The sequence below is a fragment of the Eucalyptus grandis genome, chromosome 7, assembly GCF_016545825.1.
Source record: "Eucalyptus grandis isolate ANBG69807.140 chromosome 7, ASM1654582v1, whole genome shotgun sequence".
NCBI classification, from domain to species: domain Eukaryota; kingdom Viridiplantae; phylum Streptophyta; class Magnoliopsida; order Myrtales; family Myrtaceae; genus Eucalyptus; species Eucalyptus grandis.
The window spans coordinates 20,179,626-20,193,864 of record NC_052618.1 but is presented as its reverse complement, the minus strand read 5'-3'; the positions used below and the strand labels follow the sequence as shown (position 1 = coordinate 20,193,864).

Here is a 14,239-nt window from a genome sequence, read left to right as displayed (position 1 = left end):
CAAAATGCTTTGCCATGGAATAGTGTATGATTCATGTACATCTTGGCCCCCAAAATTTTCTAGATTTTGCAATGGTGATCATACTCTTCATTCATTCCTATTGCACCTCCTAACGCTAAATCGGATTTTGCAATAGGATTTCCCCCTAGACGCATAGTATCAGCTGCTGTCTATGTTATCAACTAGATGAATGTTGTTGATAACAACAGTGATAAAATAGTATAACATCCATGTCATACTTCTTCCAATTCCTTTTCAGAGCATGGAATGATTTGAAATGTCTATTGGCCATCCTCAAACATTTGGTTTCTATTAGAGCTTCTATCACTGAGATTGTGCAATTAACTTTTGTATTTCTGTTTAATTGTTCATCAATGACTCAAAATTTCAGACTTCGGTCACTGCCGGTGCTCCCCCCAGTGAGCAGGAGCTAGTGAAAGAATGCAAACAAGCCTCTGAATCTTCGGAAAAATTATCGTTCACAGCTCTATGAGAATGCGTCTGACGAAAGAGGCTCTAGCACAAACACTCTTCATCCTTTCATTAAGCATTCCATCTGCCAATTCTGAATCCTTCCAGAACATTTCTTTCCATTTCCCATCTTTTCGAATGAACGATCAGAGAATAAATTTTCAGGGAAATGCCTCCATTGTGAACTCTAATATCCAACTCACTCAAGGTGAGCCATTGGAGGATCCCACGGACGCAGTTGGCCGAGCAACATATTATCAGCCCATGCAACTGTGGGATAGTTCAACGGGGAATGTGACAGATTTTGTCAGCACGTTTACTTTCGCTATTGACTCCCATAAGAACCACTCCCGTGCTGAAGGAATGGTTTTCTTTCTCGTTCCCAATGGATCGCAGATCCCTGAGCACTCAGGACGCTTTCTAGGCCTCACCAATTCAAATCCAAACACTACCAACACTAGTGCATTTGTTGCGGTAGAGTTTGATACTTTCCAACAAAATTTGACAAATGTGTGGGATCCGCCATGTGATCATATTGGCATTGATGTGAAAAGCCTCACTTCTGTCAATGCAACTTGTGTCTCGTGGATGGATTACAGTATATTCCATGGTCAAAAATTCCATGCTACCGTCACATACAATGCTAGAGCAATGAGCTTGAGTGTTCTTTTTGGAGATAATGCCGAAAATTCTACCAGCCTTTACTATCAGCCACTCAACCTGACAGAGTACTTGCCAGAGTGGGTGGTTTTCGGTTTCTCGGCATCGACCGGGCAGTTTCTTGAGGCTCATACTATTTTCACATGGGAATTCAAATCTGGTCCACATATGTTCGACACTCCTACATGTCATGCAACTCGAGAAAAACAGGGCGAGTCATGGTATAGGGGGGTTATCATAGGCTTAAGCTCTTTGATGTCGCTTATCCTTGTTGCAGGATTTGGCTGGTACGGTTACAAGCTAAAGAGAAATAGAAATGGTCAAAGTAGAGAAGAAGAAGATTTTCGTGGGATCGGTGAAGGATTTGGACAGTCGAAGGGACCCAAGAAGTACTCCTACAAGGTCTTGGCCGGGGCAACTAACAACTTTTCCAATTCCCGGTTGCTCGGGGAAGGGGGTTTTGGAGGAGTGTATGAAGGCCACCTCGATGATGTAAATTCCCATGTCGCTATCAAGAAGATCACTCCAGAGTCCAACCAAGGTGTGAAGGAGTATGCCACCGAAGTGAAGACAATTCGACATCTCAGGCATAAGAATTTAGTGGAGCTTGTTGGCTGGTGTCATGAGAGAAGCAAGTTTCTCCTTGTGTATGAGTACATGTCCAACCGAAGCTTGGACTCTCACTTATTCAAAGACAAAGTACTGCTAACATGGGAAAGGAGGTACAATATTGCTAAAGGCATTGCCTTAGGCCTGAAATACTTGCATGAGGATTTGAAACACTGCGTTGTGCACAGGGATATAAAGTCTAGCAATATCCTACTCGACACACATTTCGAGGCTAAATTGGGCGATTTTGGCCTAGCTCGGATAGTCGACCATGCCAAAGGGTCGCAAACCACTGTATTGGCTGGGACACTGGGATATTTGGCCCCCGAATGTATCTACACAGGCAAGGCAAGTAGGGAATCTGATGTCTATAGCTTTGGAGTTGTACTCCTAGAAATAGCCTGTGGACGAAAAGTTATCGACCCGAGAGCATCAGAAGACCAAGTCCAACTGGTGGAGTGGGCCTGGGAGCTCTATGGAATTGGAAAGCTATTAAATGCAGTGGATCTGAAGTTAGGAGAAAATTTTGACACAAGACAAATGGAGTGCTTGATGATTGTTGGCCTCTGGTGCGCTCATCCGGATCCTAAGGAACGGCCTCCCATAAGCAAGGCGATAACCTTTTTGAACTTCGACGCTTCCCCGCCCATTCTCCCACTAAAGTTGCCCATCCCGACATATATTGTGCCTCCAACTTCGACGCCTGAATTGTCACACATTTCGTCCGCATTTACCAGCTCTTCCTAGAAATCTTCAAGTTCAGCTTCTTCTGAATTTCTTTCGAACGCAGAATAAGTTCACTGCGTTTGTGGGTTATGTATTGCAACTGTGTCCTACGATCAGTAAGTATTACATGTATATAAGCACTGCTGCTTGTTGCTGCGGCTTGTTAGATTGGACGGAATTGACTGTTCTGTGGAAGCCGAAGCCGGAGAATCTTGTTTCCCTGTAATGTTAACGACGTGGAACTATTGCTGCGAGCGTCGGTGGTTGTCATTAGTCATCCGTTGCTTTGCTTTTCTTTATATTTTTAAATCCCTAAATTTATTTCTTTAGCTTTTGATAATGAAAAAATGTCACGTTAATTGTCATGCTAACACGATTAAAGATTGGGACTAGACTTTTCTTCAAAGAATAGTAATACGTGAAACAATTTTTGGGATTTGGCCTTCAATTTATATAAATAAGTATATTTAAATCAAGAGGACTCAGATCGAGATCTTCAACCTCAATCAAAGGTCATTTAAGATCGTGACATTCATCAACTAACAGAGGTTAATGAATAGTGATTTGGGAGGCTGACTGCTTTCTAAGGAGATAGATGGAAAGACTATTGTAATTGCGATGGCCACTGTGGTGACAAATGATGAGGATGACAGCTATCACGAACGATGCAATGAGCTGTGATAGAACAAAAAGTATTTTATATGATGTATATATCACGTGACAATGACATGAGATATAATCAATTAATCAAAACTGAGGGCATATACACATGCAACATCATGGGTTTCCAGGGTCTTAAATGCATTCAAATCAGCAAGGTGAGTAAGGAATTGGACATCTATAACTTCGGAGTTGTCCTTCTTGAGATACTGTGTTGAAGAGAAGTCGTTGACTCAAGGCCGGTCTCATGCCCGGCTTGTGGACTGGGTTTGGGAGCATTATGGAGCAAGAAGCCTTTTGGAAGCATCAAATCCAAGATTAGGAGAAGAGTTTGATGAGAAACAAGTTCAATGCTTGACAATTCTAGGGCTTTGGGGTGCTCATTTAGATTATAAGCTCAAGCCTTCTTCTATCAGAGAAGCAACAAAGTGTCCTTAACGATGAGGCTTGGCCATCAGACCTTCCCATACAGATGCCTATCTCAACATATCAGCTCCTCTTTCCGGAACATCCATGTTATCATTTCGGAGACTAAATTTTGAACCAGAAAGTCCGCGACTAATTTTGTCGATTAATACGGGAATTTAAAAAGTCCAATTAACAATTCGAGTTACCAGGAAATATCAGAGCTACAAGGCCCCACTAAAGATATGGCCTTTGGGGACGAAGTTGTGATTTTGTTGATTAAATTCTTCTTAGTGATGAATATTTTGATTGCTCGAGATCTTTTTGGTGACGGACCTAGAATTTTGTCAGCATAAGTCAAGTATCTAGTGATGAAAAAGTTTTCATCTTCAGATAATCAACATTTATCGACCGAATTTGCATTTTCAATCCCTAAAGATGATTTATTTCTTCTACTTTTCTTTTTCTCTCTCGAAATGCAGAGTCCCCTTCTACCGCTATGGTAGCTTTCTCTCTCGAAATGCAGAGTCCCCTTCTACCGTTATGGTAGTTTCCGTCAAGACCCTCTTTTCCAAATTGTTTCCTTCCAAATCTGCTATATCGCAGTAATTCTAGTGCCGAATCCTCTCTACCCCTTGATAATTGACCCATTCCAATCGGCGATGAGGGCTTCAGTTAACTGTAACCCCTTTCTTCCAGTTTTTTGAGCGAGTTTTCCCCACGTTGATGTTATCCATTGGTCGCTGGGGGTTCGTGTGCGTTTTGGCCCTCTCTGCTTCAAGAACCACTCGGCACCTACTCTTCTGGCCGTGGGTTTCAGTTGGTCTCCTTGCTGCATGTCCCCGATGGTGCGATTTCAGGTGGTCCCAGGTACTTCAGCTTAGAAATTTGTTTTTTCAAATAGCATCGGATTAGGGTGGGTTGTATACGACCAGCTACAGGACAATTTGCAAGAAATAACAAGTTTTACCTCATTTGCTGACAAGAGTGTCCAGTTGGTCGACGACTAGTAGTGTTGGTTTCCGAGTATCTATGTGCTTCGGTTGGCCTTTGTCGGTATAATCTGTTCGTAACTAGTCGCGAGCCTCAATCCATCCTCTTATCTCTTCGCTCCTGTCCTCATGGCTTATGAAGTCTGGCAATGGGCTGAGATGGCTTGCCCGGAAAAGCCATCAGTAGCAATATGAAATTTCTATGTTGGAACTGTCAGGGACTCGGCTCATCCCTGACGGTTCAAGCCCTAAAGACCCTAGTGGTCAAAGAGAAGCTAGATGTGATTTTTTTGATGGAAACAAAGAATAGAGAGCAAGTTATTTCACGGGTTCAACGCAGAATTCAGTTTTCTCAATCCTATGTAATTAACCCAGAGGGCAAAGCAGGAGGGCTGACCTTGTTATGGCAGTCTAATATATCTATAAGTGTAGAACTAGCAACTCCAGACTTCATGGACACTATCTGTACAGACACAGGGAAAGGTATACCGATGAGACTGACCTATGTCCATGCCCCAGCAACTCCTCAATTGCGCCTACCATTATGGACAGCACTTCACAGAATTGCAGCGGCTAATTCCTTACCTTGGGTCTGCGCCGAGGACTTCAATGAAATCACCTATCCATGGGAGAAGGTTGGTCAGAGATCCCCTGACTTTTCTCGTATGCATTCATTTCGAGAAGTCCTACATGATTGTGCATTGCTGGAAATTGAAAGCAAGGGCTGCGCGTTTACCCGGACGAATCAACGTGAGGGGATGAGCTGGTGAAAGAAAGATTAGACCGAGTTCTTTGTACCGGAATTGGAGAATCTTATTTCCAGAGGCTGAAGTCTTCGCTTTACCTGCAGTTGGATCGGATCATAGTCCCCTGGTGCTAAATACTGAAGTTAGAAAACCTCGTGCTGGCAAGACCTTCAAATTTGAAGCATATTGGTTAGAGAACCACACCTGTCGGAATGTCATTGCCAAAGCCTGGTCTTCTGTTCCAACTAGGGGTAACACCCTACAATATAAATTAACACAGGTTAGAAGGGCTCTTTTGCAATGGAGTAAAAGTACATTCTATCAAGCTCATGAACAGATTGCAAATCTACAACAACAGTTGCAATTGTTAACAAATCAGACCCATCCTTCCAACGACAAACAACTAGTCCATGAATTGAAAGCAAAGTTACACAATGCGTGGAAGTAGGAGGAACAGTATTGGGCTATGCGGTCAAGGATAAACTGGCTTCGGTGGGGTGACAGAAATACTAAATTCTTTCACGCGACAACTATTCAACGCAGAAATAGAAACAGAATTAGAATGTTGCTAGATGACAATCAACAATGGGTCCGTGATGACAATTGTCTTAAAGACATGACACTAGAGTTCTTCTCCAAGCTATACCAAACTGAAGGCTCTCGAGCTTATGTACCAATTCTAGAGAAGTGTGATAGTATGGTAACCTCTGTGATGAATGATCACCTCATCTCAAATGTTACTCGTGAGGAAGTGAAACAAGCCGCTTTTCAGTTGGGGAAAACTCAAGCACCGGGTCCTGATGGTTTTAATGGTCTCTTTTATCAACATCACTGGGATATCTTAGAAGATCAGGTATTTTCTACAGTACAACTATTTTTTCAATCTGGTATCTTGTCCCCAGAGCTAAACCGTACCAATCTAACACTAGTGCCTAAAGTTCCCACTCCAGAAGGTCTCGACCAGTACCGTCCTATCAGTCTTTGCAACTATGCATACAAGATAATATCCAAGGTGCTAGCCAACAGACTGAAACCTCTTCTTCCTGATCTCATCTCAAAAGAACAAAGTGCTTTTGTAAGTGGACGTCAGATACAAGACAATATTTTAATTGTATAGGAAGTCCTTCATCAACTCAAGACGAGAAAACGTAAGCGAAAATTTTAGGCTATTGTCAAAATGGACATGAAAAAGGCCTATGATCGTGTTGAATGGGACTTTCTCGAGATTATCTACTCAAGATCGGCTTTCACTCCACATGGGTACAATGGGTTATGCAAAGTGCATCGCTACGACATCCATTAGCGTCAAATTTAATGGGGAACAACCGAACTACTTTCATCCGACGCGTGGCCTTCGACAGGAGATCCTCTTTCCCCTTATTTGTTTATTCTATTGGCAAATCTGTTGACTACCCTTATTCACCAAGCTGTCCGGATGGGAAGCTTAAAAGGTATACAGCTTAACAGGTGGTGTCCAACTCTGACTCATTTGTTTTTTGCTGACGATGCTATTTTCTTCCTAGATGGGTCAGTATTGGAATGCCAAGAATTGGCCAATATCCTCAATCGCATTGTCTTGCAACGGGACATGCAATTAATAGAAATAAGTCTGGCATCTTTTTCAGCAAACCTTGCCCAGATGTTCTTAAAATTAGATTGGCACAGGAACTCAGAATCCCCGTGCTGGACAAAACTGGTAAATACCTAGGTATTCCATCGGACTGGGGAAGATCTAAACGTGATATGTTTGCATGGATTCTAGGGAAAGTCGATGCTAAGCTAGATGGATGGAAAGAAAATCTTATGTCGAAAGGTGGAAAGGAGATTCTGATAAAAAGTGTAGTACAGGTGATCCCCCAATATGCTATGTCAATTTTTAAAATCCCTGTGTCGCTTTGCAAAAGTATCGAAAGGAAAATTGCACGCTTTTGGTGGCAAAATGATAGTAAAAGATCAGGAATACACTGGAAGAGTTGGGAGGCACTGAAGATTAGGAAGGAATTGGGAGGACTTGGGTTTAGAGACCTTGTCGACTTCAATAAAGCTATGTTGGGTAAACAGCTCCGGCGGCTATTGCAACAACCTACTTCATTATGGGCTACTCTATTTAAAGGCTTGTATTATCCTGACCAGGATTTTTTAAAGGCTTTACCGAGTTCTAAGCCTTCTTGGGGTTGGCGGAGTCTCCTAGCAGGACGGGACACTATATCATCAAAAATCCAATGGTCGATAGGAGATGGCACTAAAATAAAGATTCGAGAACACCGTTGGCTTTCGACGGTAAGTTAAGAGGAAATGCAACGTCGACGAACCTAAGAGAGTTGGGTGATCGATTGTTCCAGAATCAAATCAATGGAATAGGCCATTACTAGATCATCTCTTTGATGTTGAGACAATTGCTGAAATTATGAAGATTCCAATCCGACCTTAGTATATGACTGATCATATCATTTGGCCGTGCACAGCTAGTGGTATGTATACTGTTAAAAGTGCTTATATTTTTCTTCGACAGGATCAAAATACTTCTATCCTAAACAGAGCTTCCTCATCCTATCAACCACCACCGAGCCTCTGGAAAAAACTCTGGAAACTTCAGATCCCCCCCAAACTTAATTTTTTCCTTTGGTCCTTACACCAGAATGCATTGCCCACTAAAGACAATCTCTTCTGCGAAACATTTGTGCTGATCCTATCTCGCTCTCTTTGTTCAACTCAACAACCGTGAAACCCTGGAACACTTATTTTTACTATGTCCATGGACATCACAAGTGTGGTCTTATTCCCAGATCAATATACCAATTCTTCCCACAGAAATTCACCGATTAGATGAATGGCAAGCAAGTCATATGAATGTAGGGCAGAGTGTACCTGGCATGGAGTTTCTTGTCAATCTGGTATGGCAAATATGGAAATCGCGCAATCGATTCATCTTCAACCAGCAAACTCCTGATCCTCTTCAAATTGTTGCAACCGCAACCGAACAAGCTCGACTGGCCCGCGATGTCTTCTCCCATGTTCCGGTGGATGGCTCAGGTTGTAGAGATCCCCATTCTCGCACAGGCAGCTCAACAGGATTAGCAACACAGTTGCCTACCGTGGTACCCACCAGCGGAGATTCGACTGCCTCAACGCGACGAGAACCCGATCCTGGTTCAGCTTGGAGGCCCCCCGATCCAGGTGCCCTGAAAATTAATATTGATGGGGCTTTTAACCCAGGAAGCACTACTGGATCAACTGCCTATATCTGTCGTGATCACGAAGGGAAGTTGATTGAAGGTTTCACACGAACACTATCTGCTCATTCGGCATTAGAGGTAGAAATCCAGGCGTTGGTAGTTGCCCTGCAGCACTTGAATTGATTGCTGAAGCCGCAGCTTTGCTGCTCTGTTTTGCCCGTGCTTCTGTTAGGTTTTGCAGAAGAGCAGCGAATGCCCCTGCTGACTGGGCTGCCAAGGCCCAAAACAACGGCCATTTACCTTCTAACTGGGCCGCTTTCCCTCCCCCTGCTTTGTTACATCTTCTAGCTTGTGATGTATGTGAAGCCGATTGTAACTTTCGGTATTAGCTAATGAATCGTTTATTTCATGACCAAAAAAAAAAAAATCCCTAAAGATGATTTATATATAATTTTTCAAAGATTTTCTGAAATTCCAATTATATTAAAAAAATTAACGAGAAAAAAGTACCTTCTATTTTTATCTAGGTCCAAAAACAAACAGGTTACTTGAAAATACCGTACATACATCAATGCCCCTCGTAGATCTTCATGTCTGCTGACTATGCTTCCGATTTTCGCGTTAGAGGCTTGTTTGATTGATGGATTCTTCTTTAGTTTTTCATTGGAGGATGGAAAAGATGATGGGAAAGGGCACATGAAAATGTCGCCTGGTTCTACACAGGTCGATAATCTCCCAAAGCATGACCTTGACTTGGAGGCGGCCGTTCTTTATTCCACCTGTATTTTTTGAACGGTCCGCTTTTATCCAATATAATTGACGAAACAGAGATATTCTCTTCCTTCACCCTCTCCCTCTCAGTCTCATCTTTGGCTATGGCTCAACTTTCATTCAAAGATCCAGGTTCTCTCTCTCTCTCTCTCTCTCTGCGTGTGCCTAGCATTATGGTATTTTTGTTGGTTTGTCAAAGGATTTTGAACAGAGTTTAGTGAATATGCTAACAAGGAGCCATTAACAATTTCAAATCATTCTTCTGCACCAACAAGTAGCCATTAACGGTTGCTACTATACATTAGTGCAGTGTTCGTCTTGGTGTCATGCACAGGCTTTTATGGCGGCACTAGAAATTACCAAAAAAATCATAAATCTATTACAATTATACCGATTTAGTTTTAAACTTATTTTTTTGGCCAATTGAGTCCTAAAACTTTTACAATTGTACAATTTAGCCCTTCCAACCAAATTTGACCAACTAGCACTAACATGGATGGCAACCAGTGCCACGAACAATATTTCAATATTATTTTATTTTTTCTAATTTTTTAAATCTTTTCTTCTTTTTTTTTTCTTTTTTTTCTCTCCCTCCCTCCTTCTTTAGGCGATCGGCCAAAGGGGAGGGCCGGTCACTGGACTAAGGCAATTGGCCAAGCTTGATTGTGGGTGAGCTCGCCCCGCCATCACTAGGCGAGGGTGGCCTAGCCATCGGCAAGGCAAGCCCTCGCTAGATCGAGCGAGGGTGAGCCCCCTTGCCGGATCCACTAGCAAGGGATTAGTGAGCTCACCTTCGCCTAGATCCGGAAAGGGCTCGCCTCGCAGTCGAGCTTGCCCAACCACTGGCAAGGCGAGCCCCTGCCGGATTTGGCGAGGGCTTGCCATGCCAATAGCTAGGCGAGGGCAAACTTGGCGATTCACTGGCGAGGCTCGCCCTTGCCCAGATCTAGTGAGGGCTTGCCTCTCTAGTGGCCAGGTGGCCGTCACCCAGCGATGGCTGGGCGAGCTCGCCCTCAATGAGGCCTGGCCAACCGCCTTAAAGGCGAAGGGGGTCATATCTTCGTAGATGGAATTCTAGACCTGTGGAGTTCCCCGCAATACCAAGTGAAAAATAAGAGGAATATGTTGCTCTAATTTTTCAATAAAGAGGATTAAATGGTTATCAGTTGACAAAGCATAAGTCGGACTTCACCAAAAGATTTCATTTAAAGCAAAGAAGGGCAATTTTAGATGGGAAGATTTTTTGGGACATAAAGTTTCAATTGGTCCTAAGAGAAAAGCTGGTAAGTTTCTCTTTGATGAGTCTGTCCTAGTGGGGTGCGACTACGTACAATTATTCTAACCTGGGAAAGGAGGAAAAAAACAAAAGACGAAACACTGAAAAGTGATTAAATATATTGAAAATAGCATGTTTCTTAGCCAAGTTAGTGTAGAGTTGGACATCGGGACGTGTAGTGTTCTTCATCTTAACTTGGGAGACTGACTTCTAGTTGACTTACTACAGACACGTCTCTTTCTTCTTTTGCGATGGGGTAGCACTGTCAAGAATTTTTTATGCATTTGCTTGAAAGGCAAGTTGCATAAAAGAAGGATAAACAGACTTATTTGCAAACACTAGCACGAGGAAGACATGCTCATATGTTGCCAACTCGGATTTTAGATAGCATAATCTCCGGCTATGGAGAGAACAATTATGGTCCAAGGACCATGTAGATCAAGTACATCTGGATCAATTAATAATCAGGGTTCCATAGTGAGAAATATTTAATTAATGATTTGGATAATATGAGTTCACATGATCTGTAGACCATACAGTAACTTATCAGCGAATGCCTACCTAACAGGGTATTGTGTTGCGAGCAGCAGCCTTGTAGACCTTATCTGTATTTCTTCGAAGTTCATGCACCGGTCACGTGCGAGTTACGTAACGAGCAACAATTGACATGTACTCGTAAACAAGTCCTGTATGAGATGTTGATGCCAATCAGTATTGACATTTGCCATAAGTTGTGCAACTCTTATCTCTAATTTAGCTGCTCTAAGCTAGTTTGAGTCCATCACGAAGTCCCCGTAATTCAGCTTCCGCACTAGATGCTTTAATCCAATGTAGTTTCAAATCATCCTTCCCGAGGACGTTTCAATTGAACCGATATAAGTTGTGACTGTTTGAGTCTGCCGTCGCATGGCTAAAGAAAGTGTATATAGTTGCTGGGGTCAAGGCCGTTCATGTGACGAGGTGGAGGAATTGCAGCTTTGAAAGAACCTGATGTGCATTTTTAGATTTCAAAAAGGCCAAACAGGTTGAAGCCAAGGCAATACAGAGAGAGACTTACAGTTTGGTTTGAGCGAGTGAGGTGTCCGCGTTAAGCAAACTGACACCAAGTTTTCACAGGTTGTTTGATGAATTTGCATTTTGGTTAAGATCAACTAGAGCTTGTACAAAACTTTGATTTATAAAGGTCTAAGCTACATCTGTTTTTCAGCTGTTGCGCCAGTTCAATTTCAATCCGCCCCCACAAAAATTTCTCACAAGTCTATCCACTCATTTGAATCACTTGGCTTCTATGGGATCGCGGCAGAACTCAAGTGACTTATTGAGTCAAGAGTCAGTCGATGTGGAATACCGTACGGTTGATGTGCATCTTGGCTGCCAAAATTTTGTACATTTGTCAATGATGATCATACTCTTCATTGTTTCCTAATGCACCTCCCAAACAACTAGGACTCCCATCACTCCTATAAATGTCAAATTATCTGTAAGCTGCAATGTTCTCAACTAGATTAATGTTATGGATAACAACACGGATATAATATTATAATTTCCATTTCATACTTCTTCCAATTCCTTTTGAGGGCATGGAATGATTTTGAAAGTGTCTTTAGGCCATCCTCAAACATTTTCTTTCTACTAGCTCTTTAATCACTGAGACTGTGCATTTAACTTTTGTATTTCTATTTAATCATTCATGAATGACTCAAATTTTCAGATTTTGGTAGCTGCAGGTGCTCTCTGAAACGAAGAGAAGCTGGTGAAAGAACGCAAACAAGCCTCTAAATCTTTGGAGCAATGATAGCTCACGACTCAGTGAGAATGTGTCGGATGAAAGAGGCTCTAGCACAAATAGTCTTCATCCTTTCATTAAGCATTCCATCTGCCAATTCCGAATCCTTTGACAACATTTCTTTCAATTTCCTATCTTTTCAATCAAACGATGAGAGAATAACTTTCCAGGGAAATGCCTCCGTCCTGAACTCCAACATCCAACTCACTCTAGGTGCGCCATCAGAGAGATTTACACGCATAGTTGGCCGAGCAATATATCATCAACCTATGCACCTGTGGGATAGTTCAACAGGGAATGTGGCAGAATTTGTCAGCCAATTTACTTTCGCTATCAATTCCCATAAGAGCTACTCCCATGCTGATGGATTGGTTTTCTTTCTCGCTCCCAACGGATCGCAGATCCCTGAGCGCTCAGAAGGAGGCTTTCTAGCCTCATAGGTTCAAATCCAAAATCTACAAACTCTAGTACTGCTTTTGTTGCGGTAGAGTTTGATACTTTCTATAACCAAACAACAAATACATGGGATCCTTTCAGTAATCATATCGGTATTGATGTAAACAACTTGGCTTCTGTCAGTAATCTTTGTGTCTCATGGATGAATGACAAGATAATCCTTGGTCAACAACTCCATGCTCGGGTCACATACAATTCTAGAGCAATGAACTTGAGTGTTGTTTTTAGAGATGATGCTGATAATTATACCAGCCTCTACTATCAGCCAGTCAATCTGACAGAGTACTTGCCAGAATGGGTGGTTTTTGGTTTCTCGGCAGCGACAGGGCAGTTGTTTGAGGCTCATACAATTTTCTCATGGGAATTCAACTCCAGTCTACAAATCCTTGACAACGCAAATGGCACAACCAATGCGACTACCATCGACACACCAAGACGAGGGAAAAAGAGTAAGTCTTGGGTGAAGGGGGCTATCTTAGGCTTAAGCTCTTTGGTGTTTCTTATCCTTGTTGTAGGATTTGGTTGGTATGGTTATAAGCTAAAGAGAAATAGAAATGATCGAAGTGGAGAAGAAGAAGATGTTCCGGGGATGGATGAAGGATTTGAACAGTCGAAGGGACCCCAGAAGTACTTCCTACAAGGTCTTGTCTGTCGCGACTGACAACTTTGCCAATGCCCAGTTGCTTGGGAAAGGGGGTTTCGGAGGAGTGATGAAGGCCACCTTGTTGATGCAAATTCTTGTGTTGCCGTCAAGAAGATCAGTCCATATTCTCAACAAGGCATAAAGGAGTATGCTACGGAAGTGAAGACGATTAGACATCTGAGGCATAAAAATTTGGTGGAGCTCATCGGCTATTGTCATGAGGGAAATAAGTTCCTACTCGTGTATGAGTATATGTCTAACGGTAGCTTAGACTCTCATTTGTTCAAAGAGAAAACACTGCTGACATGGGAAAAGAGGTACAATATTGCTCAAGGCATTGCTGAAGGGCTGAAATACTTGCATGAGGATTTGAAACAATGTGTCGTGCACAGGGATATAAAGTCTAGCAATATCCTACTTGATGCACAATTTGAGGCTAAATTGGGCGATTTTGGCTTGGCTTGGATAGTCGACCGTAACAAAGGATCGCAAACCCTATTGGCTGGGACCATGGGATATTTGGCCCCTTAATGTGTCTATACAGGCAAGACAAGTAAGAAATCTTATGTCTATAACTTCGGAGTCATCTTCTTAGAAATAGCATGTGGAAGAAGAGCTATTGAACCGAGGGCATCACAAGGCCAAATTCGACTTGTGGAATGGGTCTGGGAGGTTTATGAAATCGGAAAGCTATTTGATGCAGCAGATCCGAAGTTAGGTGAAAATTTCAACGCAAAACAAATGGAGTGCTTGATGATTGTAGGTCTTTGGTGTGCTCATCCAAATCCTGAGGAACGACCTCCCATAAGCAAAGCGATAACCTTTTTGAACTTCGATGCTTCCCCACCCATTCTCCCACCAA

At 42.5% G+C, this 14,239-nt stretch overlaps 2 protein-coding genes across 2 annotated transcripts; both read left to right on the top strand.

Annotated features, from left to right (window-relative positions):
• The first annotated feature begins 495 nt into the window (after nucleotides 1–495).
• On the top strand, nucleotides 496–2,487 carry LOC104455172 (L-type lectin-domain containing receptor kinase IX.1-like). The gene has a single exon (XM_039317594.1). It carries the CDS (start codon nucleotides 496–498, stop codon nucleotides 2,485–2,487), a length of 1,992 nt encoding a protein of 663 aa, XP_039173528.1.
• Nucleotides 2,488–12,939: 10,452 nt separating this feature from the next.
• Nucleotides 12,940–13,908, top strand: LOC120295963 (L-type lectin-domain containing receptor kinase IX.1-like). The gene is made up of 3 exons (XM_039317593.1): nucleotides 12,940–13,183; nucleotides 13,250–13,375; nucleotides 13,415–13,908. The coding sequence occupies exons 1-3, from the start codon at nucleotides 12,940–12,942 to the stop codon at nucleotides 13,906–13,908; spliced, it is 864 nt and encodes a 287-aa protein (XP_039173527.1).
• The last annotated feature ends 331 nt before the right edge of the window (nucleotides 13,909–14,239 follow it).